Source organism: Muntiacus reevesi, chromosome 4 (genome assembly GCF_963930625.1).
Source record: "Muntiacus reevesi chromosome 4, mMunRee1.1, whole genome shotgun sequence".
In the NCBI taxonomy this organism is placed as follows: Eukaryota; Metazoa; Chordata; class Mammalia; order Artiodactyla; family Cervidae; genus Muntiacus; species Muntiacus reevesi.
This window is the reverse complement of record NC_089252.1, coordinates 142,100,526-142,127,067: the sequence shown is the minus strand read 5'-3', so window position 1 is coordinate 142,127,067 and position 26,542 is coordinate 142,100,526. Positions and strand designations below refer to the sequence as shown.

Here is a 26,542-nt window from a genome sequence, read left to right as displayed (position 1 = left end):
ACTGGACATCTTGCTTCCGCTAAGCAAACTAGTTCACTGATTGGCCAATAAAATAATATATGACATTTGGGCGTCCAGTAACCTTCATCTTAGGCGGGATCTAATGAGGACGTAAGGCCAATCAGAGGCGGCGTTGCCTCTGTAGCTCCACGTCGGCACCAGCTGCGGGGCAAGATGGAGGCGCTGATTTTGGTAGGAGCTGGAGGGGCAGCCGAGATGCTGCAATGTCCAGGGGGGCCGGGAGTCGGGGTTCAGCCTGAGTAGGAGGGGGTACAAAGAGGAGTTCCGGGTAATCCTCGGGGTCCGAACGTTTTGCAAGTTCCTGGAATAAGCCTGTGGCCTAGTGCCGGAGCTAAAGCCTCGGTTTAGAGTAGGGAGCTCTGCCGGGGATAGGGCAGAGTTGGTGGAAAGTTGAAGGGAGCACATGGAGTCGTTAGGACACAGAGGATCAAAAGCGTACTGGATTGGGGTCCTTCAGATTCTCTCCGATTATGCGCATTGTGGATGATAGTGTGATTTAAGTTCCCCCAAATCTCCAAACTCGCCTCAAATTGTAAGAATGGAGTGCAGGTGTTTGTCATCACAAACAACTTGTCACAGTGCAACTCTCCGTTGATAATTCCCTGTCGTAGACCTTAAAAAAACTATTTTCTTCTTCGATTTCCTACTATGTGGATTTTGTCATCATAAGGAATCAGTATTCCATTAGAGTTCTGGAATACCTGATAAGAGTTAGTGTTGTCTTGTGGAATGTTTTTTCAGACTACTTATTCTGTTCTCCTTTTCCCGGTTCATTTAAATTTTGGAAATTCCTATTGTAGGATCTAGGATGCCAACTCTTCTCTGGTTTTGTAAGAATTTTGGTGACTAAAGCGGTGTGTTACTTCCCCTGTCCTATATAATCCTTTTTACTTGTTCAAAAAAATAAAATACTATTACCTCTTCTTTAGAACTGAGCTTTTCTCTCAGAAGTGCCCCACCCCTTACCAACATGGGGTTGTTAACATATATATGTATGTGTAATGTGTAGGAATTTAACTCCCAGCTTCTTCCTTAATTGAATTGAACTCTAGGTTCCTTTTTTGCCGCCCCCCCCGCCTTCAGCTCTTCACATGTACACCTCCAAATCCTCATCAGGTTAAAGAGAATAACAGGTTTCAATATCCCTCTTTCAAAATGGCAAATATAAGAATAGTCCTTCCAAAAGTATGGTTTGTTTAAGTCTAGGTAGAAAGCTTCAAAATCTTACTAAAGATATTTTCTGTACCAACAGTTAACCAATGTTCTTAACTACTTAACTGACTGAGATGAATTCTAGGGAATTGGTTTCTTTGGAAGTTTTAAGAAAATTTTAGACTGCCCCTTAGTTCTATTTAGAAGGGAGCCTGGTTATAGGTAAAGGAGTGAGGAAGATGATACTCCAAGGGCCCTTTTAACAACAGATCTGTGTGTAGAGGTGACCTGAGAGGTATGTGAAAGTCCCTCTCCCTCTCACATTTTCTCTTCAGTTTTTTTTTTTTTTTTTTACTTCAGTTCTTATCTTTGCTTCCTTGGTGAAGTTTGTTTCGACCTGCTTCTTCCTTATATCCATTTTAATCTTTACCTCAGATGCTTCATTCACAGATCCTTGCTGACCTGATCAGGTATCCCTGAAGTTTGCTTTAGAAATCTTACTGAGTCTTTGTCCTGAGGAACCTGTGTGATCTGTAACAGAAATGAAGATGAAGGGAAAAGGGCTTCCTTGAGTAAGCACAATCAAAACCAGGATTAGTTTTTGACTCCTCATCCTCCCAGACCAAGTATTTCTCTCATATTATCATGGGCTTTCCACCTCTTCAGTATGCCAAATTGTACATTCAGCTATCAGTTATATAAAACTTTAGTTAGGTACAAAGCACCAACAATCAGAGTACCAATACAAGTTCTTGTGTTGGTCACCAGAGTTCTTAGAATATCATATTAGTAATTTCCTTCCTCTTTGTCTGTGCTTCCCAACATTTTTGTTTGTGTGTGCTCTTTACTATTTTCAATATATTTTGGGTCCCCAATTAAGAATTTATGTATCTTTCCCACCACTCCAGCCCTTCTCAACTGGAGTTCCAGGGGAGAATTAAACCCTAATTCCCTAAGACATCATTGTATGTAATGAATCAACTTCTCTGTGTACACAGTGTCACTAGTTTTATACTGTATTTGGGAGGAGTAACAAAATAGTTTTAAATAATTTTCAGTATTCAATGTTTCAGATGTGGAACCCTGGTTGAGAATCAGGTGGTATTCCCTAAATTTTTCTCTTCTCACTACCCTCACATTCTGATCCACAAAATATAGCTCCATCTGATTAAAAATCACCCTTTCTCACTGTTCCTTTTGATCTCATCCCCTTCTCTGTCTGCTCAGTGTCATCTTCTAATTCTTGGGTCACCATCTTCGTTGTGAAGATTATAAGGAGCTCCCTGGACTTTTACCTGAGCTTCCTATTGAGCTAAAGTGTTGATTGTATCTGGATGAAAATGAAAGTATTAGTGACTCAGTTGTGTCTGACTCTTTCTGACCCCATGGACTGTATCCTGCCAAGCTCCTCTGTCCATGGAATTCTCCAGGTAAGAACACTGGAGTGGGTTGCCACGCCTTTCTCCAGGGGAAATCTTCCTGACCCAAGAATTGAACCTAGGTCTCTTGCATTGCAGGCAGATTCTTTACCGTTTGAGCTACCAGTATTTAACAAACCACTTCTTAGAGAAGGCAGACCTCTTCTAAAGTTCCTTTAGGTTTCTTCCTCTCACATGTCTGTTTCCTGGTTTGACTGGCTCTCTGGGAAAATCTGATCAATGTATATTCAATCCTCACCTCTGTAAGACACATTAGGCATAGGATACTGAGGAGAAGGGAAAGTAAGGTGGGGGGAGGTGTCAGAAAGAACTATCATTTGAAATTTGATCTGATTATGGCAATTTCTAAATACCAATTGTTATTGTTCAGTCACTAAGTTGTGTCCAACTCTTTGTGACCCCATGGACTGCAGCACACCAGGTTTCCCTGTCCTTCACTATTTCCCGGAGTTTGCTCAAACTCAGGTCCATTGGCTTAAGACTCAACATTCAAAAAACAAAGGTCATGGCCTCTGGTCCCATCACTTCATGACAAATAGATGGGGAAACAATGGAAACAGTGACAGACTTTATTTTCTTGGACTCCAGAATCACTGCAGATGGTGACTGCAGCCATGAAATTAAAAGAAGCTTACCCCTTGGAAGAAAAGCTATGAAAACCCTAGACAGCATATTAAAAAGCAGAGACGTTACTTTGCCGACAAAGGTCTATATAGTCAAAGCTGTGGTTTCTCCAGTAGTCATGTACGGAGATGAGAGCTGGACAGTAAAAAAGGCTGAGTGCCAAAGAATTGATGCCTTTGAACTGTGGTGCTGGAGAAGACTCTTTGAGAGTCCCTTGGACAGCAAGGAGATTAAACCAGACAATCCTGAAAGAAATCAATCCTGAATATTCACTGAAAGGACTTATGCTAAAGCTGAAGCTCCAATACTTTGGCTACCTGATATGAAGAGCCAACTCACTGGAAAGACCCTGATGCTGGGAAAGATTGAAGGCAGGAGAAGGGGACGACAGTAGATGAGATGGTTGGGTGGCAGCACCGACTCAATAGACATGAGTTTGAGCAAACTCTGGAGGATAGTGAAGGACACGCAAGTCTGGCATGCTGCAGTCCGTGGGACTGCAAAGAGTTAGAGACAACTGAGGGACTGAGCAACAGCAACGAGTTTCATTAGTCAGTGATGCTAATAGGTTCCCTTCATTTAGGTACTTTACAACGGGTCATGTTTCTTTCTTGAATTAAGTAGTCCATTCCTACCTTTCAAGCAGATTTATCTAATCTTTCTCAGGTTCTTTTCTAGGGAAAGAGACCCTTTCATCTCCTTCCATTCCTAGTGCTTGCTACTAATGCTTCTGGCCTGGACACAGCTTCCTCTTTCCTGCTGTTTTCTGCTGGTTCTCTGTTGCGAATGGAGAGGGATCTCTGCAGGTCACCATTCTCCATTAATAACCTCTGGAATCTTAAAGATAATGACATATCCCCTTCCTCCTTCCCCCTTTTACCCTTTTTTCATAAAAACTGAATTGCTCTAGCAGTCCAGATCCTTAAATCTTCCTCATAGTTTTCATTTTTCTTAATCCTCTCTGGATTCACTTTCTGAGAGCTTTTCCAGTGCTTTATGCACTAGACTTCTTAATTCTATTCTTTCTCTCCCCTTTGTACATTTCTATCCTAAAACAATGACCAGATCCTGAATTCTAAGCCTCATTCAGTAATCAGGGAATCCAGAGTGCACACAGGAATATGCGTATATATTGGAAAAAGAAACTATGCAGAATACATCAATGACTTTTAAAGGCTGATACTGCTCTGTGGCCTTCGCTTCCTGAATCATCTTAATGGGGCTTTTGTTAAATTCTTTTGGCACTAACAGTAGAGGTACTTGGCCTAAATGCCCCCTCCCCCTGCTCTGGGCAAAGGTATCAATTACATTAAGCCCCCAAAGCACTCCCATCTCATTCCTGGCAGTCCCCTGTGCCCCTCTCCCAGCTGCGTCCTTGCTGGTGCCTGGCCCGTCCATTTCGTTAGGAGAAGCAATCTCCTCATTCCTGCACTGTGGAGATATATTTCTCAGCTAGGGTGTGAGCAGTGCCAGCACTGCCCCCGGTGAGGTCCCTGGCAGCCATAAAAATTTTTATTGTGATTATGTTGGTGTCGGGGTGTCCATCTGGGTTATTGCACACCTAGTTTAATTGATTGAAGTTTAATTTATTGACACTTCAAATTAAATGATCAGAATAAACTGTGCTGTTACTCTGGCCGGCTTGTTTTAATGGTTGATTGCTGGAAGCAGACCTCGGCTTGAACTAAAACCCCCAAAGAGCAATTGACGCTGCTTCTAACTCTCCCCATGTCTTGCCCTCCAAGAAGACCTCGTTATAGATTTCCGACGTATTTATATATATTTTTTCCCTCTCTTTCACAGTGGTGGGAAAGAGTTGGTCCCTGGCAAGGTATAAATTATATCAGAGGTCTAGGGGAGCTGTCACATGGTCAAAGGAGGAGGAGGGGGCCTCCATGTGAAGAAAGCCAGACCCCTGAGAAGCCAGGTCTTCCTTGGGAGGATGAATGCAATTATCTAGATATTTGAGGGAGCCTAGTGGCAGATTTAGGGTCTCTTTTTCAGCTAGATACTTGCTACTGTTTTTTTTTTTTTTTTTTGCTTTACTCTGTTAACGTGACTTGGTTAGAGTCAGGATACTGACAAGAAAACTGAGAAGCAAATAAAAGATGGAACAGGGATAAAGAATCAGTGCTTACCTACCCACTTATGCTAGAGTAATTAGGAAGATGGAAGGCAGCGTGCCCATGGACAGCTTTGATGAAGATGAATTGGGAGGTTGAGGCCATGCACATGATGAGATACCTGTACTGGCCAGAGTCTCTTACATCTCCCTCTGCTAATTCTGCACAGTTTATGCTTTCTCTCAGATCAGATTATTAGAAGAGTTCTGTTCTTAGACTCCCAAGCCTGTCACCTCTTCCGATGTTTGACCACCCCCATCTCTTGAGGAAGTCTTTCCTGTTGTGTAATCTTAAGTCTTAAACGCTGCAGATGAAACCTTGGTCTTCTTATTTGGCTTTTTAATTTTCCCACTATTAAGGTAGGTATCCCCATCCACAGCCAGTTGGCCTGGATGGCTCTGTCTACCGATTTTCTCTAGCTTCTTTTCTATTACTTGTGTAGTTTTTAGAGGGAGGCTGAAACTAGGGGAGAAGATAGCAGTTCTGTCTCAGGGTTGATTTTGGGGAGCAAGTAGATTGTAGGATGAACACAGGCTGTCAGCTCAGTCTTTCAGAGACTTGACTCTTTGTTCTCAGGAGCACATGGGGGGGGGAATAAATGACGATACAAATCATGACCAAGACTCATCAGAAATAGATCTAGCTCCATTTGATTTTTCCCTTTACTGCGTGATATTTAAATGAAGGCTCTTGGATTGTCCAGCGGGGCAAGCAGGAAGTTCTGATGTTGCTCTTGGGGTTCAGGTATTTCACACCTGAGGAGTACTCTGATTTCTGCTGGTTCAGTTCATCTCCTCATAGTAGTGCTCCTCGCTTTGTCTCTAATTTTTGTAATTCTTTGATTTCTGGAATAGCTGAAGAAGTAGGGACTGCGTAACCTCTGTGCAAAAAATTCTCTGGCAGATGGGCTTTCAGAATTTTAAGAAAGGACCTGAAACTGCATTCCTGAAGAGTTTGGGATCTGGTTATCTTTGTTCTGCATGTCTCAGAGCTGCCGGATTACTCCCTGAAAGCTGGAGGGGTGTGGTGCTGACCTTAGCTCCCCCTGCTGGCTGTGTTAGTTTTCTCAATCATTTATTTATAAAGGCTACACACATGTTTATTGAAGTCATTATTCGGTGCCTGGCAGAGGCGAGGGGGTGGTTTACAAACGTATCACTCATTTCTCCTTTTTTTTTTTTTCATTTCTCCTTTTTTTCTCCCCTCTTCACACCATCTTTTTGTCTTCAGAGAGAATCTCCTGTAATTCTAAATCTAGGTCTATGAACTCCTTGAAATCATAAAAATTTGTGAATGTGTGTTTTTCTGGTAACAAGGTCCATGGATTTCATCAGCTTATCGAAGGGGGTCTAATGTAACTCAAAAAAGTTACTAACCTTAACTGATCTAGCTCAGGCCTCTCATTTCTCCAATGAGAAAGCTGACTCCCAGAGAAAGGTAGGACTTGAGTTAATGGCTGATGCAGACTGTAATAAAAGATTTTAGGAGTTACATTTTTTTCTTGTAGTGGCAGACTTCCGGTGACTGTGCTTTTATTTTTTGTTTCTGCGTCAGATCAGAAGATTCTTCCGGGTGACTCTTCCTGCCATCAGTTCTTCCTTCCTGACACTGTGTTCACTTTCCTCTTAATAACCAACATTTGGTCTCACGTCGGCTGGGGAATGTTCTGTGGTACCTGTGGCTCCTCTTCTTTCCTGAGCTGTGTTGTCTGAATCTAAGTAAACCCTTGGGTAGTATGTGAAAACTATTTTTCTCTGGCCAAACCTTTAGCTAGTTCTTTTCATCTGAAGTCCCTAGGTTTGTGGCTGGCAAACTGGAGCCTTCAATCCTAGAGGAGCTTTTCATTTTAGAAATTGGCACAGAATCAGGGAGCAAAATACCTGCTTAGCCATGTGAAACTGGAGTGGTGTCTAGAAATTTCTCCTAGTTTTTTATAGTCTTGGTTTATAAATAGGTTTATAAATAGATTTAAGGAAAGAGCATCTTTTTCTAGTTGACTGAGACCTATTGTCAAGCCAGGGTACTACTTCCTGGCATGGCCGTAAAGATTTCTTTGTGTGTAGAGAATGAAGAACTTTCTAGAAATCTCAACCAGATTTTTCACTTGTGTCCTTTGGGCTTTGTGGATTGCATCCTCTAACTCCACAAAGGCTTCTTGGCTCCCTCCCTTCTCCCTCTTCCCCCCGCCCCCACCAAAGATCAAATAAAATAGTCATAACCCCCAAATATCCTGTCTGCCTGCTCCAAACACTACCCTGGTCCTCTTCTGGTGGCATATCACGATCTTATCCCAGAGTATCCTTTTACTGTACATTGTGAAGAGACTTAATTCCTTGTTTTTTCAGGGCCCATTTCTCCTAGTTTGACTTACAAGACACACAGATAAGAGCTTTTCTCCAGCGCTGCCTTTTGAATATTTTTGCTAATAATTATAGTCCTGAGGAAGCTGCAGGTCACCTGAAGACCCACAGGGGGCAGCACTAGGAGTGACTCTTCCCTTCTAGTCCTCTGTGTGCTGGGGTAGGGGGTACCAGGAGATGTTGATGTTTTTCACCAAGCTTCAGAAGCCTCTGATTGAGATCAAAGACTTGTTTGTAGCAGTCTCATTGCTTGTTCGGTGGTGTTTCAGCTCTCTTGAGGAGTACCGTCTAGTTTTCTTTTCTTTTTTTTTTTTTTTTAAGTTTTCTTGATAATAAAAAGGGACATGAAAATCTGAGCCACCCAACCTCCCACAGACCAATCTGCCTGCATATCATTTCCAGTCACCGTTAGCATTTGAGGTGAAGTTCTGTTATACACTCAGGCTGTGGCTCTCTGAAAGTCAGTGCATCACAGAACTTTGTCTCGAAAGCTTTCTAGCAGCTACCGATTTGGGAGTGGGAGGGAAGAACAGGCCTTTAAAAATCCTTTGAACATGGCCCTAAGCATGTAGGGTCTTTCTCAATAATCAGCATTGAATGTGTTACAAGGTCAGGCCTAGTCCATTGTCCAGGAGTGCTGCTTCTCAATAGCTGGGAGTTGTTTATAAATTTGCCCTTTGCAAAAAACTTAAAATGAAATTACATTATCAGTAATGGCTTCTGGGCCCCTTAAACAGGCTGGTTTTTATAATATGAGAGGAACTTCAGGCCCCCCCTGCCCACCCCCCCTCCCCCCCTCTCCTGAGAGGTAAAGGCCCCAGGCTGAAGTGGAACCAGCTGTAGTCAGGAGGTGGCAGGAGAAGTAAAGGAGAAGCTGCCGGTCTGGCTGTAGCCGAGTGGAGAACTAAAAAAGCATGGAAGCTCTGGCCAAGTTCTCAGCTTTATTTAGAGTGGTCATCCCTTTGGAAGTTTGAAATGACCAGCCTTTTCTCTAGTGCCTTCTTACCCTTTTCAGACTTACAGTCACATCTGGTCTTCTCCCTCCACCACTTTTGCCCTGTCTTTTATCCTTCCCAGGAAGATCCATGTTTCTATTTTGGGGGTTTCCTTGATAGCGTCTTCTAGGAAGCCAGTGAAAAGAGCCGGGAGCAGGACCCAGGAATCTGTCCCTCTCTTTGCCAGCTGTTTTAGGCACTGTCTTACCCTGTTGGCCACAGAGGATTGTCTGACTCTCCGACTTGGCTGGTGGCCGTAACCGTTTTCCTCTGCTTTGGGATCCCGTTCTTTCTAGAGATGCCAGACTCTGTGGCTGCAAGCACGAGTTACCTGTGCCAGATCAATGCCGGTTTAAGCCATTGGGAAGCTCTCTAAGGTTGCTGTGAGTGCAGATAGCCTGAACAGAGCCAAAGATTTCCAGGGACGAGGCTGTGGGAAAGCGATTTCTTCTGAATTCCCTTCCTGATGGACTTCTTTTCCTTCATTAACGAAACTCATTCCCATGAGTATCTCCCTGTTGGTGAATCAAGGATCCAGGTTGCTACAGAATTGAGCCTGCTTTATGGGTAGATCATTCTGTGGGGAATTAAGAGTTGGGAAAGCTGCTGTATTTGTCCTTTTAGATGAGACTCTACAGGACTTCTTTCTGCTAGACAGGGTCCCTTAGTTTGAGGGAGTATTCTAGAAAGTAATGTGTATAGCATGGGCATTTCTTTTTTCTTTTTTTAGCATGGGCATTTCTAAGGAGTGTTCGTCAGAGGAGGATGACTTGGTAGTGATGTCACCCAAAAGGGCAACACCAGAAAATCTACCTGTATGCGGAAGCCTAATTATAAGAGATCCCCTAGATGCTTACTGCATCAATAAATTTTTACCTTACTCTCAAACTTCATTTATTCTCGTAATCATTCAATAAATATTGAGAATTTTGTATGTGTATTATTCTGGACACCTGTAATCAGTGAATGAAACAATATTTTCTGTCCTCAGGAATCCAAGTAGGGAAAGCTTACATTCTTCATCATTCTGTTCTTCTTTTTTTTTTTTTCTTTCATCATTCTGTTCTAAAAATACTGAGTTCCGTTTCCTCTCCTTCTTAACCCCTTGAGCTCAGGTTGGTTCTTTGCTTGGAACCATAAACCTCCTGGAGCCTCATAGGATAGTTTACCTTGGTAGAAGCTACAGATCCTTGGTAGCAATTCTTTCCTCCTCTCCTTTGGGTCTTTGTTAAATGTATGCTTGGAGAATAGAGAATATGTGTGGCCCTGTGAGAGCTGTGGGTTTCCTAAGTAGCATCAGGAAATGGAGGTAGCAAAGCATCAGCCTTGTCTCATAGCACAGGAGAAGGATATGCATGGTAAGTAATGTTGACAGTCAAGGACTATGAGCCTGCAAACACTTTAATACATGTACCATTTACCTCCCTTCCCTTCTTCTTTCTTGTTTGTTGGTTCCCTGGAAGTTGCAGAAGTGGAGTAACTTTTACAAAGTGACATGCTTTGAATTTGAGTGTAACCATTAAGGCTGAGACTCTTGATTTCTTTCTTTCTTTCTTTCTTTTTTTTTTGTGGCTGTGCCGTGTGGCATGCAGAATCTTAGTTTCCCAACCGGGGACAAACCTATGCCCACTACAATGGAAGCATGGAGTCTTAACCACTGGGCCACCAGGGAAGTCCCTGATTTCTTTATGAAAGCCAGTTTCCTCAAAGGTTGATTCTTGGTGGTGAAGGACCACTCCTCTCCTGCTCCTTATCTTCAGGTTTCACAGTGTTTCTTAGATGGAGCCTTCTCTTACTGCTTCTTAACGACCCCGAATTCAGATTGGTTTTTGTCTTGGCAAGTTAAGTGGTGGTGGTCAGGGTATAGTGGAGGAGTTGGGATCCTATAAGCCTTAGAAGACAGATGTCTCCCTGGGCTGCATTCAGAACTGGTGTGTCTGTGTGTGAGTGTACATGTGCGCATGCCTGCTCCTTCCCCTCTGCTCAGTGTGTGGGTGGTTTAGGGAAGGCTTGCTTTATGCCTCTGCATTGCCACTGCAGCAACTTCCAAGTACGCTAGGGCATTCAACCCTGTTTTCCTATGGCCCTGTGCAGTGCTTATTAATTAATCTGGTCACATTCCATACCCACCTGTGCATGGGAGACCAGGGAGGAGGGAGAGTAATTTGGAAAATAACTATAGCATAATATTTGGAAATAACAGCATGACCTCCTTTGATTAAGCCCTCTGTGAGTCTGACTCATAGAAATTGTTTCTCTGGCGCTGCTCTGGGTCCTTTGTTGAAATGTCCCCTCCCTCAGTTCAGTTCATTTGTCGCTCAGTCATTCTCAGTGGGAAATGTCAAAATCTAACCAGGTTGGGATAGGGGACCTACAGAGGCATCTCTGTAACCCATTGCAGCCCCAGTGGGATTAGGAGAAGGTATCTGGTTTGTGAGTGGTGGCAAGAGCCTTCAGGACTGAAGATGTGTTCATATCTCTTCAGGAACCCTCCCTGTATACCGTCAAAGCCATCCTGATTCTGGACAATGATGGAGATCGACTTTTTGCCAAGGTGAGAGTCCCTTTCAGATTAGTTGAGAAGCAAGACAGAGTTTTGGGTCTTGGGACTGGCCCCATTCACTCCTATTAATCCACAAATAATTTTGAGAATTCTTCCATCTGTGACTACGCCAGATAAAACCTAAACTGCTCTTATCTGTTAGTTGCCCTGCTTCCCTGCTTGCCCATCCTTAGACTTTGCCATCAACATCAGAAGAGAGAAAAGCTTTGGAGCTTGGTTTCTGAACAAAGAAGTGTGTGGATGTAAGAAGCAGCCTGCCCAGCCCCATCACCCCTGTCCCTTTCCCTTCTACCCCATCATCCTGTCTGAGTTTTTCCAGGGAATTCTCGTGCAGTTCCACGGTTCCAGCCCTACATCCACAGTCACCACCAAGCTTGCTACTTCCTGACTTCCCTAGGCTGATGTTTCTAACTTTGGATCCATTGAAAGAGAAGAGGAAGGACACCCCTCTCCTCTCCCTCCATATTCTCCCCCTCCTAGAGAAATTTTTTCTGTCCCTGGTGTATTAACTCCGGGCAAGCATCGCATAAATCAATCAGCAGGTAGAGATTAGTTTAGAATTCACCAGCTGTTCCTCCCTGTAATTGGATGTAACTATGCAGGACACCTTTTGAAACAGTTATCCAGTTACTAAATGCCAGACCTGTCATAGGTTTTCAGCTGACTGCGACGGATTAGCCCCTAAAGAGCAGAGCGATTTAGCAGCCTGCATCTCCGCCCCCGTGCCAGGGAGAGCTTGGGAGTGGGCTCCATGGTGTGCTAGCTTGCCTCCCGCTTCTTTGAGATTGCTGGAAAGGTAGCTGAGATACCAGAGAGCCGAGAGCACAGGCAGAGCTTGTCCTTCTACGGAGGAGGGTTTTGCAGCCCTTCCCAATTTCTCAGCTTTGCTCAGTGAGTGAGGGCTGGTGCCTTTTGTGTTCTCTAGCAGTGCTTCCTGACCTGGGGTAGCACCTGGGGATGGCCTCAGGGGTGCTGCCCTGGCGTACAACTGGGGCAGAGCCTCCTCACAGGGCTTCTAGGACTTTAGCCCTTCCAACCTGGGAACCATGAGGTGGGGTGGCTTAGAGCAGGATCCTTACAAAATTTGTTTTCTATCCGATTACCCACTGCCCATTCCCTGCTTCCATGGTTCTCCCTTCTTCCTGTCAGTATTTCTCTTCACTCCATCCCTTGAAGGGGAGAAATCCAAGACCCAGGGCAAAACAGTCACTAATCATCCTGGGCTTCCAGCTCTAACAGCCCAACCCATCTCCTTCCCTCTGACCAGTACTATGACGACACCTACCCCAGTGTCAAGGAGCAAAAGGCCTTTGAGAAGAACATTTTCAACAAGACCCATCGAACTGACAGTAGGTCGTTTTCCTTTCACTACTCCCTGTGGTGGGGGGCTGGGGGGAGCCACAGCAGGAAGGGGGCGGCAGTGGGACTGTGGAGAAAGGATAAAATGACTCTGCCTCCTTTTTCTCTTTTTTCCTCCTCCCCTCATATAATAAACTCTTCAGAAATGTAATGGGGAGGTGAGTGTACCTCACGCGGGAATACCGTGCTAGAAGGTTGGCTGTTAGCTACCTGTCTAGTCCCTGGATTTATGAGCCTCACTTGACAAATTTAACTGCAGCTCTGCTTATTGTACCGCATCCATTAGGGCAGGTAAATGGAAGTCTGTAAAGGTGACCGCTCTGCATTTTCACCTCCAAAGGATCGACTAGTATCCTGTCTCATATACAAGGAGGGAAATAAGAGTGGTAGGGGCAGGGAGCAGTTAGAGAAGAAGATGCTTAGACTCCCCCATTTATACTTGCCTTCTTCTGCTATCACCTGAAAAGAAAAAGCAGGTCAACTTCGGTCTTTGGTGGGGGGGTCATTAAGACCCACCTTCCCTCAGCCCCACATAGCTGAATACCAACTCATGGTAACTCCCTCTACCCTACTTCCAAATCTCAGACCACCCACTGTTTCTACCTTTGTTCCCCCCACCCATCCCCACAGGTGAAATTGCCCTCTTGGAAGGCCTGACAGTGGTATACAAAAGCAGTATTGATCTCTATTTCTACGTGATCGGCAGCTCCTATGAAAATGAGGTGAGAATCCCCACACTCTACCATCTCTGCCCTCACCTCCTGAACCGCTGGCAGGACCTTGTGACTGGTTCTGGGCCCAAGGACTGCCGTGTGCCTTTGGCTTCTGACTGTCTAATAAAGTTGTCGGAGATCCATGTCAGCCTCACAAACATGGCTGAGCAACTAAATCAACCTGGAACGCAAGCTTTCCCGGCTTTCTCTCTCTGTCCACATAGGACACACCATCTATGTTTTGATAACACACTAACATACAGTATCAATGGCCTTCCCTGCATAGTGTTTTTTAAGGTGGATTTCTGAGTTGTGATCAGGGTTCACCTGTGAATGAGCCACACCTGACTGAGTTTGGGCCAATTAGGCAATATTATGGGTGATATTGAAGCCATATATTCTGAGTGGCTCTTTGAAGACTATGGGTATAGCCCTAACCTGCTTCCCATATGTAGGAAAAACTATTTACCTCAGGTCACAACTTTCAGGAGAGTAGATAAGTAAAAATAAGCCCCCACATAATTTGAGGCAAAAGTCACAGTTTGAGAAAACCAGTTCTTACTGAATTTTTTTTTTTACTGAATTCTTATTGCTGTAAGTGCTTAACCTTATAGCACTTCTATGAGTTTTGGGCACTAGTGCCCTCGTTTTATAGATGATTAAACCTTGAAAAAATTAAAAAAAAAATAAACCTTGAGGAACTGTCTGAAATTACTTACGTTTGACCACTGTTGGACTACACATGTGGCTATTTCATGTGGTTCAACCTGATAACTTGCCCAGGGTCACACATCTAGAAATGGTTCAGTGAGGATTTAAGTCCAGGTATGTCTGACTCCAAAGTCCATGCTGTCTCCACAACCGACTTCAGCTATTGCTTGGTTAAGGATTTTTCTAAGACATAGGGTTACACATATACAGTTGGGAAAGACATGCAAAAGACTGACAGGAAAGTTCTGTTTGAACAGTCTGGTCAAAGAGAGACCTCAAATTACGAGATCATGAAGCAGAATTTATTTTTGTCTTCTTCCTGTTTTACTCTCACTTCCACCATATGCTGTTAGTCTTTTGTGAAAGCCTGTGTCTTTTGATCCTTAATGAGTTAGAGGGTTTTGTTTTCAGGTAGCAGCTTTCGGGGCCTTGAACTTTATCCTTCTGCTTCTTCTGTCTCCAAATAGCTGATGCTCATGACTGTTCTGAACTGCCTGTTCGACTCATTGAGCCAGATGCTGAGGTGAGCAGGCCATTCTTGACATCTGTTTGGAAGAGAGAGTCACTATTCTTCAGACCCAGGGATTTGTGGGGGCTCAGCAGAGGCTGCAAGAAGTTGATTTACCTTGAGAAGTTGGGCTTATTATTTCAGAGTAATTTACACTGATGGGGAGGGCTGGATGGGGGAGTGTGTTACTCCTGTGGAATAATTCTCCTGAGAAAAAGGATTGGGAGGGAGCAGAATCTTTGCCTCTGTGTCTACTGTCACATCCCGCCGTGGCTCTGTCAGAGCTCCAAGCACCTCACAGTGTTCTCCTGGGCTTCATTCTTTACATTCAAGATAGAGAAAGGGCAAGCATAGGGAAATGTCCCGGATACGACATCAGCACCTCGGCAATGGAGGCAGCACTCCTAATTTTTCATGTGCGGCCCTTAGTTGTTCCTTCTATAGAACAGGAAGAATGTGCCTTTTACTACCCTCTCCTCCCCATCTACCTCCCCGCCACCCTCTGCTCCCCACGTAGATGGGCCGTAGAAGAGATATAAGATACTTTTCCTGAAAACATCCAGGGCTCCCCAGTGAGCCCAGTACAGACATCCATCCAGACGGAGCAGAACAGCAGGCGCTCTCAGCCCCACAAAATCAGCAGGGTGAATGGCTCAGATTTCCTCAGGAAGGGGATGATTTATTTCTCAGCCAGGTGAATGAATAGGCTTCATTTCAGTGATCTAGTGAAAGAGTCAAACTGACGGATGTGACTGGCCATGTGCACCAACCACCGGATCTGAGGCTGGTGGATGCTGGGCCCTGGCGGTTCCCAGCCCATTAGTTGGGCTTCTTTTCAAGGCCTGAGCAGAGCTGGGGAAGGAGGCCAGGGGAGGGGAGTGTGGAGCAGAGAGTCTTAGAAGGCTTGTCAGAGCTTGAGTGCAAATAGAGTTTGTACTCAGTCCCTCCTCACCTCCAGATTGAGTGTTAACTCTGTGTATTTCCTTTTTTCCACCCACTGATGTCAGTGTTCGTGAGCAATGTTGTAAGCAGCATCATAGCAGATAGGAAAGAAAGCATAGCTCTGGAAATCAGCCCTCGAATAGGCAGAAATTGATTGTGTATGTTTTGAATCTCTTTCCTGGCATTCCTGATCCTTACTCAGCAAAGAAGTGTAGGAAGGGTGTTAGGATGGGTTAGCCAGAAGGTTCTTACTCACTTGTTTGTGTGCTTAATGGAGACATACACTGGTCTAGCTGAGGCTCCCCCAGCTCAGACCATGTCCTAGGATCCCTTTCACACCCAGGCTGGGTTTTCTCTTCCCTTGGGGACTCAGGAAAAATGTAGAAAAGCGAGCTCTGCTGGAGAACATGGAGGGGCTCTTCTTGGCTGTGGACGAAATCGTAGATGGAGGGTGAGTTCTCGGCCTTCCCTGGACCTCCCTGGATCTGGGGTGAGGGGTGGGGCCACTGCCCCTGTCCTGAGGCAAGGGGGCTGAGTGATCAGAGTTCCCCCACAGTAAGTTGGACCTTAAGGACAGAGTAAACAGTGGTCTCTTCTTTGTCTCTTCAGGGTGATCCTAGAGAGTGATCCCCAGCAAGTAGTACACCGGGTGGCATTAAGGGTAAGTAAGATTATGCTCGTCCCCCACAGCCACCATCCATTCATCCTCCAGGACCAAACCTCCTCAATGATATAAAGGGTTGGGACTGGTAGAATACATGTAACTGTCTCCTTCCCTTTCAAATTGTCCTGATCTCAAGAATGGGAACCAGAAAGAAGGTATTTCTACTCCTAACCTGGTACCTAGCGTCTCATATAGTCTGCCCAGAGTGGACATTTAATACATACTTTTAAAATCAAAGATGAAATAAAGGGAACTTGAATATTGATGGTTCTAAAATGATAAAGGGATTTGAGGCTGGCTGCTTCTTCCTGGGCGAATGAATCCAATCATCTGAGGCAGAGGAGTGTCTTCCTTGTCTTTTAAAGTCTTAGGAAACTGAGGACAGCACCTCTCCATCAGGAAGTACTTATTTGTCAGAACCTCTGTCCTCTTTGGTGCCAGTGGTACCAGAAAGAGGCTTCTGAGTTAACCATAGAAAGCCTCAAGTCATCGAGGTGCAGAGAGAGCCCACCAGCAAATTGCAGGGCTACAAAGAGGCCTGAGCAAAGCCAGTCTCCCCACTCACAGAATGTCCCGGCTCTGACCTCCACAGAGTGAAGGCTGCCAGTGCTGGTAATGGGAAATCTTCTCCCTTAACTGCCGTGGGCTCCATTTGCATAGTTTAATCTTCTCCTTTAACATATGTCTCTGTGTGGCAAGAGAGAAGGTCCCCCCACCCCCCCAGCCGACTCCCTCCTTTCCCTTCTCAGGCTGCTGTTGCAGCAGTTTATTTCTCAAATTAACATGCTGTCGTTACCCATCAGGCCTTGCGGGATCCATTAAACTACCCCCGGCTCCCCCTCATCCTCTCCCTAGCGATATTGATATTCAGGGAAGGTCTTCTCTGACTAGGGAATCAGGTCTCCCACCCCCAAGTTGAGAATCAGATAACCTGCTGATTACCTGGAATGGAATAAATCTTAAGAAGTCCTCCTGCCTTAAAACAGAAGATGGATGAAATGACCCTTTTTTTTTTTTTTCTCACAGTCCCTCTGGCCAAGTAAAATTGTGGCTGCACTAACTAGTCCCTAGGAGGGACTGAGAAGGCTAGGGCATGTGCCCTCCACTTCAGTTTAAAGGACTCCCTCTTCCTTCCTCACTGCCCGACCTCAGTCAGGTCTTACTCCAGCTTTTTTCCACACTGAACGCTTGTTTCTCTGTGCCATAGGGAGAAGATGTACCCCTTACGGAGCAGACCGTGTCTCAGGTATGACTTTCTTCCTTCCTCTCTCTTCTCCAGAGGGACCGGGTCACTAAAGAGGCTAGCATAGCATTCCACCCCAGCCCACCAGGCCTGAACTCAGTAGATTAGAGACTGAAGACACATCTTCTTTGGCTCCCTCTTAATCCCGAGAACTGGGGCTCATGGCTCATAACAGCCCAGTGCTCCCTACCCATCCCAACTCCTATCCCACTTTCCTGTGAGCAGTGGCTGTCAGCCTTGCTCTGTACCCTTCAAACCCTCCCTGCCTGATGCCTCATTCAGTGATTTATTCCCCAGCAGAGACTTGCCTTAAGCAGATGGTCTGTGTGCATGCACACACACACTCTCCCTTTCTCTTATTATTCAAATGAGGGCTAAGCTGGCAATGCATACTGTAGAATATGCATGCAGGTTTTGCAGATCCATCTTGCTACTTTGCAGATAGATTGTCTACCTGATGGGGGTGGGGGGGGTGCAGGGAGGGATTCCGTTTTCTACCCACTTGGAATTCTCACCAAGAAGTCCATCTGGATGTGGTAACCCCCCTCCTTTTAACATGTGTCCAGTAACCCCCAGTTTTTTCTTTCCTCCCAGGTATACCTCTTCTCTCTTCATCCCCCCAGTGGACTTGAATTTTTTTGGAATTTCCCAAACTGACAGTCCTCTAGGGCCTTAGAGAGCTTCTTCCCATCCCTCTACCCTTGGGGATTTTCTATTTGCCAGTCTTCTAAGGACAGGGAAGGCAAGTGAGGGGAAGGAGAGCCTCATCCCCACCCCCACCCTGCCCCTCAGCAAGCCCCTCAATGCCATCCTTGTCCCTGCAGGTGCTACAGTCAGCCAAAGAACAGATCAAGTGGTCCCTCCTCCGGTGAAGACCCCACTGTTCCTGGCTCCTCACCCCCTCAAAAAATCCACGTCGGCTGTGACTTGTCATGCAGTTCCCCAAATGATGCTCTCAGGGTCATCTTGGGGATCACAGGGATCCTTAAATCTCCATCCTGTCTGTTGTTGCCTCCTCATTCCCACCCCAAACCCATATACACTTCCTGTTCCTTCTCCCTCCTTTTGGCAGTTCTGGGAGTCAGTCAGGCTCTCAGTGGATTTGGACGTGGACAGGGGCAGCACCCTCTCCCTTTCTCCACTGGATTAGGCGTCCTTGCATTTTCTCCTCCATTTCTGTGCCCTTCGCTGCAGCTCCACTTCAGAGCAGGAGAAAGAATGTGCTGAGTGTTTTCCTGCCTCTGCCTTTATCCCATCAGCCCCTGTGTCCAGCAAGGGGAGGGAGAGGGAGTTCCTTTCTATAGAATGAGTGAGGGTGGGAAAAGGCATATCAGGTCTCTGCCGAAGCCTGGCTGGGCTTGGTATTTTCTCCCATTTCTTCTTACTGCCCAGATATCCAGCCTTGGGAAAAAAGACTGGGAGCAACTCATAGGCAGGGGACAGCGTGGAAGAAGCAGTGATTTAAATTTTATTGGAGAGGGCCTAAAAATTCTTTATTTCAAACACAGCTGAGTTTTTTTTTTTTTTTTTTTTAAATTCCAATCCTGGCTTGTAACTTCAAAACTGCTGTCGTCTGTGAGTGTCCGTTGTGGGAGGGTCCGTCTCTTGGGCCAGTACCTTAACTCTCCACCTTCACTACCCGTGAGATCTCCGCCTGGCTTGTCTTCTCTGTGTCCTGGGGCAAGGCCAGTCCCTGAACTAAAACTCCATTCTAGTCTTGGGAAGGAGAGTTTCTGCTCAGAACAGGGACAGGGTGGAATTTATGACTTGGGCCTCTGGGCTCTCTCAGCCCCTTCTCTCCCCCACATGCATTTCACTCCTCTGCCTCAGGTCTGCAGTCTCTGTCTGCTGCTTAACCCTGTCCTCTCTGCCTCAGCCTTACATCCAGGCAGTAGGTCTGGGCGCCTCCCTTCCCTTGGTCTCTGAGAGAGGCACCTTTCTTCAGAAAACCTTGGGGATTTGGATTCCTCCAGGAAGACAGAGGAAAGAACAGCCACTGTTTTGTCTCATCTCTGACCCAAAACTTCCCACAAAAAACGTCTCAAGAAATCTTCCTGAGACTTTGAGTTCTGCCCCACCGACTAACTGCCAGTTCTCCAAGAGTGTGGGTGGATAACGGCATCCGTGAGGGACCATTTCTGTGTAAGGGATGTGTGGAGTCAGGATGGTAGCCGCCTTCATATACTGCTCTGTGCAAAGAGGAATAAAACATTTCTTTTTCCAAACTGCCTTTGTGTGATGTTTGTGTTCCTCTTCCTCTCTTTTTGGCAGCTGCTCCTATTCCTCTAAACACCACCGCCCCTCGCTCCCCATCTTACAATATTTCTTCCCTGCTACCTCAGAGACTCCCCAGCATTCTGCCCCCCCCCCGCCCCATCCCTAATTTACGGGGCTGTTTGCCTCCTTGGCATCTCTTCGTCCACTCTCCTGGAAATTGGCGCCAGGGGTGGGGTGGGGATGGTATTTTCTCAGTGGGAGTCCCAGGGAACCGAGTGCTCCCCCCACCACCCCCAAAGCCAGCTGCCTGCTCCCGCCTCAGCCATTAGTAACCCGGAGACGCGCACCTGCGTGGGGGCTCGCCTGCAGCCCCGGCTCCCTTCCTGCACCTCCCTCTCCCGCTCCGAAATGGCGCTGAGCGGGTTATTTATCGGAGCCAGCACTGCTCCAGAAGGTCAGGACGGTGGTGTAAATAACCTCTCCCCGCCATTTCCCCGTCCCTCCAGAGCCTGCTCCCCACCCCTCCTCCACCTTTATTCGCACAAATGAATGTGGCTGGGCTGGCGCAGAGCCTGGCCCTGCATCTTAATGGGGCGGTGAGCTCACAAGATGGATTTAGCTGGGGGTTTTATGGTTGCCGCGGCGACAGGAGAATGCTTTGGTTTTCTTTCCCCCTTCCTCTGCAGGATTTGAAGGGGGGGGGGGGGTGGAGTGTGGGGAGCCCTTCTCTGCACTGCAATTTTAAGGGTCTCTGCAGTCACCTCTACTGCTCATGAGACGGGCCTGTAACTTCAGGATTAGGCAACAGAGACAGGAAAGGTTGAGGGAAGGAAAGTAACCAGAGGGAGAAGCCTTTCCAACATCAGTGATACCTGAAACATAGAGGTGTCATCTTGCCTGCTCTTTGAGAACCTAGCAATTCAGCTCAGCCACTGTAGGACCCCTGGGCCCAGGGTCCCCCTCAGCAGAGAGGGAAAAAAAATGCTTGGGTATAGCACTCTGCAATCCTGCACTGAGAGTTGGGGTACAGGGTGCTGGATAAGGGCTAGGGATGTTTGTCTTGCCCGTCTGAGCTTGGGGAAAAGCAGTGTTCAGGAATTAAGGTTACCACCCTAATCCTCCAGGCTTCCCTTGTGGCTCAGCTGGTAAAGAGTCCACCCACAATGCAGGAGACCTGGGTTCAATCCCTGGGTTGGTAAGGTCCCCTGGAGAAGGGAAAGGCTACCCACTCTAGTATTCTGGCCTGGAGAATTGTCCATGGGGTCCCAAAGAGTTGGACACGACTGAGGGACTTGCACTTTCACCCTAATCCTCCTACTCATCACCCAACATGGACCCTGCTGGAGTTGGGGGCATGTTGATTTGAGAGTTGGGGGCTGCCAGACATGACTGAGTACGCACGAGATCAGCAATGGTGTGGAGAGTAGTGTTCTATCCCAGTTCTCAAACTTGGAATTCTCTGAGCTTGTTTTCCCAGCCTGGCCTGCTGTGAACTTTTCCTGCCTTCTGTTTCGCACTAGGAATGGAACTCTGGTGCCCTGGCCTACACTGTCCTCTGGCCAACAATGTTCCTTCAGGACAATGAGCAAGCCCTCCCCCAGCACAGACTGAAGCAGAGACTGAGGAGTAGGGTCTGATCTCTCCTTCCCTTGGCCTTTTTCTGTCTGATTCTGGGCCTCTGTCTCTGTTTGTGAGTCCTTCCCTCTTCCCCAGGGGACCCTGGGAACCCCTCCTCCCTCCTGTCTCCCCCTCCTCCCCTTTGGCTGGGAAAGTGACTAGAGCCTGAATAGTGCCAGACACCTGCCTGCCAGATGTGGCGATTCCCTATTCTTCTCTCCCCCCTCCCCAAATGTCTATCCTTTCCCCACCCCACTGAGCTCAGGCAGAGGGAGCCCCCCTACAGGGTGATTTAGTGCCACAGCCCCTCTTCCTCAGCGCCCCCTCCAGTTCCTCGCTCTCCCCCTGGTGCCCATGCTCCCACTTTTTTCCACCTGGTACAGCCTCCTGCTCCCACCCCAGGGTGCTGGCTTGCGTAAGCTTCAGCTTCTGGACTAGAGAATGAATGGGTGGGGCAGAGGTGACTGGCCTCTTTTTCACCCATGGGAGAGTACATCAGCTGGGCTGAGGACAGTGGCAGCCAGAGCTGATGTCATTCTCACTGGTGAGGTGGGGAGGAGGGGGTGAGTGGGGAGAGAACTAGCACTCTGACTGCAGAGGTCTGTGAGACCTCCCCAGGTAGGCAAGAGAGCTCAGACTTGTGGCTGCCTGGTAGATACCACGTCTCCAGCTGGGTCTCCAGATCTTGTCTGGATCTGTGTCTCAATATGACTCAGTAAATGCCCTTCAGCTCCCCCCCTTCAGACTTATCCAAAACACACACTTAAAGGGAACCCTTACTCCTTACCCTTCTCTCTTCAGTGTTTGCCCTTCGGTATCTTTTCTCTATTAATCTTTCTTCCCTCCCATTTCACCCTCCTCCATTTGTTGAATTTCCCTCCCAGTCACCTGGCCTCCCCTGACTCCATCCGTCCCATATCACAACACAATATAATCCCAGACCTCCTACCAAAGCAGAGACTCATACAAAGTCACTCATTTCTCCTTTCCATCCCTCTTTGCAATCTGACAGTCCCCCTGGGCCAGACAGAGAGCTCTGAGATGGGGGTGGGGTAAAGGATGGCTGAGTTGAAGAACAGCAGAGGCAAGACAGGTAGATGAAGTGTCCAAAGAAGTAGAAGAGGTGGAAGGAGTGGGACAGAAAGATGGAAAGAGAGAAAAAGATGACTGTGACACAAAGAGGGTTGAGGGTTAGTAGAAAGCCAGCAGAGCAAACTGCGTGAGAGAAACCCACACAAAGAGAGCAAAGCTGGGAGCAGGGAGAATGGAAAGATGGAGACAGGAAAGTCATAGCAAGAGAAGGCAGCTAGGGAGGGGCCAGGCAAGGGGTAGACTGACCCTCCTGGGCCCCCTCACACTGCTGGGCCATAAATCTTGTGTATGCGTGCATGTGTGTCTGTCTGTCGGTCTGTGTGCCTAAATACAGGGCACAGGCATAGAGGGGTGTCTGGTGAGGGTAGAGATGATCCCCACAATATTATTCTCCCATTTCTTTCAGCCGCCTCCTTCCTTGAGGCACCCCACACCTATACACCCCTCAACCAGTATTCCTGATGCTCCAAGAGCCATCCCCAAGGTATTTCCAGGATTCCAAGGAATCCAGGCTTTTTCACTTGGAATGCAGGCCTGCTGGAATGTGCAGTTAGGATCTGTAGCATCAAGAGGCCCCATCACCTCACTGCCCACCCCCATGCCTGCTCACCAGCTGCTCCTGTCCATCTTCTCCTCCCACTCTCCTTGTATGTCTCCCTCCTCGGCACTGACCCCTCCCCCAGCCCCTGACCCCCAGCCGCCTGGGGCCTGGATTGGAGGGGAGACAAAGACAGGATTTATCACCAGGATAGAGAAGCAGCCAGAGACCAGGGCTGAGGGCAATGGCTGACCTCCCTGGATGGGAGGGAGTGCTTGGCCAGATGCTGGGAGGTGGAAAGCCTGGGTTCTAGTGGCTCCTGCTCACAACTCTTGCCCCCTCGCCCTTTCCCCCACTCAAACCTTGGTTTCTCCTTTTCCCTGAAGACTGAGGAAAGAGAGGATGGCCTCAGGTGATTTTAGGCCTCTGAAGAACAACCTGGGAGAAGGGAAGAAGGGAGATGAATGTCTTATGGATATTGGGGAGGATCTGGAAACCAGGCAGCAATCAGTTTCCTATTATTTCCTGGACTAGAAAGGAATTCAGGTTTAGCAATGCAACAGATGAAATGAGATGGAGAGGTATCCCCCAATCTAGAAGGACTTCTCCGGAAAAGGCCCTGATTGCCAACAAAGAGGGAGAAAAAAGGTGACTGTGGGTCTTGAAAGATAGAAGATACCATCTCACCTGAAATCAAAGGAAGAAATTAAATTCCCCAAGGGTAACTAGCTCCTGGTGGCTCAGATGGTAAAGAATCTGCCTGTAATGCAGGAGACCGGGTTTCAATCCCTGGGTCTGGAAGATCCCCTGGAGAAGGGAATGGCAACCCATTCCAGTATTCTTGCCAGGAGAATTCTATGGACAAGCCTGGCAGGCTGCAGTCTAAAGAGTCAGAGTCGGACACGACTGAGCAATTAACACTTGCTAGTTCCAGTCCCTTTGAGAAGACCTGCCTCCCTGAGATCCCCCACTGCCTACTGAGAGGATGGGGAGCAGCTGGACCCTGCCTTTACAGTAAATAGACTATTGGCCTGAAATTGTCTCTACTCAGCAGGCAGGGTGTGTGCTCAAGGAGAGGGAATGGTGTGATCCAGGAGTTTCCGAGAAACTAGACCATATATCTTTCAGTGGACAGCTCCTGCAGCTTCCCGAGCCGCCCTTGGAGGCCCACTAGCCCTCCAGAATCTCAGCATGTCAGAGGCTTCCAAAAACCCAACTCTGAAGCTGCACCACTTCCAACTCCTGTCCCTCCCCCCCCCGCCCAACATCCTGCTTTCTGCCTTCACCCCACTGTTCCAAGAGAAGGATGCTTAAATGAATTACCTCCAAGTGAAAAAAGAATGGAGGGAAGAGAAACCAAGGCAACTAGGAGCTTCTAGTCTGTCTACCAGTCTCTCAACACAGCCCGAACAAACCATTCCTACCCAGGGGCTGATGAAGGAGACCATCTCGTGGTTTCTTTTTAAATTCTTCTGCAAGCTGAAACCATCCTCTCAATTCTCAAAGGAAAGCCCAATTTTGGAAATTTCAGTGGGAAAGGCTCATGGGTTGGGAGCAGAGACTGGGAAAGGACAAAAGAATGGTGGGGCAGGGGTTGGGGTTGGGTGGGTGGGGGGGATTTGCACAGGGTAAGGAAAAAAACAGGAAAAGGGAGAAGTGAGCATCTCCAGCATCTCGTTTTTCCTGGCTCCCCCCTTCCCCCAATTGAGAAGGCAGATTTACAGCCCTGGTTTGGGGAGGTGGGGGGGTGAGCATAAGGAAGACAGATCTGCAGTTCTGCCCTCTGAGTGTCTGGGTACTTAGCTTTAACTCCCCCATTAGCATCAATCCCCATCTTGCTGCCCATCCGTCTTCTGACATCAGCTCCTTCCCCTCTCTGTAGCCCAGGCTTTCTGACCCTAAGTGGCTCTTAAAGGGCCAGTCTAGACCTTTCTCTCCCTCCCTTCTCCCACTCCAGGCAGCACAGTCTGGGCTGTGTGTGTGTTTATGTGCAGCCATCCTTGCTGAGGCCAGAGTGGATGGGAGGCCCACTGTGTACATGTGGAGGGAGGGGGCAGCTCTTCCCTAGCTCCCTCTGTTCTCTTTAGGTCCCTCTATATCAGGGACCCCTGTCTTTGTTCACTACCTCCGCAAGCCCAGAGCAAGCCCTCCAGTTGAGCTGAGGGTCACAGACATGGCTCCTAGAGCTGAGGGCTGGAGAAGTCATGTGGATCCACAGGGAAGATCCTCTCTCCCTCTCTCATTTCCTGGAGGCCCAGGGCAAGGGGTATCCTGAATTATTAGCTGTTTTTAATTCTCAGCCAGCAGTGGGGGTGGATAGGCTGAGACTCCTAGGAGATGCCCTGAGCCCCACATTCCTGGCCTCCTTTCCCAGGGCCCCAGGCTGTGGTGGTGGTGGTGGGGTGGCATTTCAAATCTTCCTCTCTCTGTGAGGGAAATGACAAGCCAGAGAAACCTGCCTCTACATTTACTGGCTCCTCTTTCTTATTCCTCAGCAACTGAGTTTAGGGGGTAACAGGGGAAACTGGCTTCTCCCCTTTTCTCTCCATCTTCTGCAGAAAATGCTGTAACTGCACTCCAGGGGCTATAAGAATGCCAGGATGATTGGAAAGTTCCTCCCCCATCAGCCTTCAATCCTTTCTGCTGCAAAGCTCTGCAGTCCTCTGAGAGGCTTTCCAGGACAGTCAAAGCCCCCTCCTGATATCTGAAACCCACTCCTCACCTCACTCAGTGTTCCCTTCTCTGGCTCAGGATGAGAGAGAACTGGTAGGTGGGGGGCTTGGGAAAGTGGCCACGCTAAAAATAGGAGCCCCCAGCTGCACCCCCCCACCCACGACCCCTTATTTATCACCTTCCAAACCTCACTCTCAAAGAAGCATAAATATTCCTAATTCCTGAAGGCCAGCACTGAACTCATAAATTTAACTGGGGAGGTGGGCAAGGGGAGGAGTGAGGTGTGGGGAAGGGGAGCCTACTGCAGCCTTGAGGAAGCCGAACATCTCCTGGGGGGGCGGTGTCTGACTTATCCCCAGGCTGACGCCTGTGGGTCTACGTTGAGAGGAGGAGGAGTTGCGGCTCTCAATATTTCCTCTAGGAATTAGCCTTTTCTCACTCCCCGCCCCGAAATAAAAAACAAACTTAGTTCTGTCTTCTCGATTAGTTCTCCATTCTTCTCCATCCCTCTTTCCTTGCTATTACCTTTTAGCTCTTTCCTGCGCCCCTCTCTACGCCTTTGCTCCTCCAAGTCTCTCCCTTTTCAGAACCATTGTCTGAAGAGGAAATTTTCATCTCTTGTTCTGTCTGGATAGTGAGGTTTGAAAAGAAAAGTCCCCCTCAGTGCCCCCATCTCCCCGCTTCTGCCCATTAGCCCCCTCAAACGCGCCCTTTTCAGTCTTCCCCTCAGACTCTCCCTTTCTCTCCCTGGGCCTTCCTTTCTTCTCAGTCTTCCTTTTCCTCTGTCACTCACTTCGCCTCCTCAGTTTCCCCTTCAGCTCAGGATTCTCTCTTCCCTCTCCAATCTCCTTTTCTCTCCCTACTGCACCTCATCCTACCCCGCGGATTCCTCAGGTCTTATTTACCCCTTCAGACCCCCTCATCTGCTTCAGTTCCTACCACCACCACACCCAGTTTTCCTCTCCCAATGGATGAAAGAGGAGGAGAA

The 26,542-nt window shown here is 47.5% G+C and overlaps 1 protein-coding gene across 2 annotated transcripts; it reads left to right on the top strand.

Annotated features, from left to right (window-relative positions):
• Positions 1-121: 121 nt before the first annotated feature.
• COPZ1 (COPI coat complex subunit zeta 1) lies at positions 122-19,642 on the top strand. 2 transcript variants are annotated; one of them, XM_065934243.1, is made up of 9 exons: positions 122-192; positions 11,200-11,268; positions 12,545-12,626; positions 13,267-13,358; positions 14,528-14,583; positions 15,884-15,961; positions 16,120-16,171; positions 17,382-17,420; positions 18,242-19,642. In XM_065934243.1, the coding sequence occupies exons 1-9, from the start codon at positions 175-177 to the stop codon at positions 18,287-18,289; spliced, it is 534 nt and encodes a 177-aa protein (XP_065790315.1). In that variant the 5' UTR covers positions 122-174; the 3' UTR covers positions 18,290-19,642. The 2 variants fall into 2 exon arrangements, with proteins under 2 accessions (XP_065790315.1, XP_065790314.1); XM_065934242.1 differs by lacking the exon at positions 18,242-19,642 and adding an exon at positions 18,012-18,161.
• Positions 19,643-26,542: the final 6,900 nt, after the last annotated feature.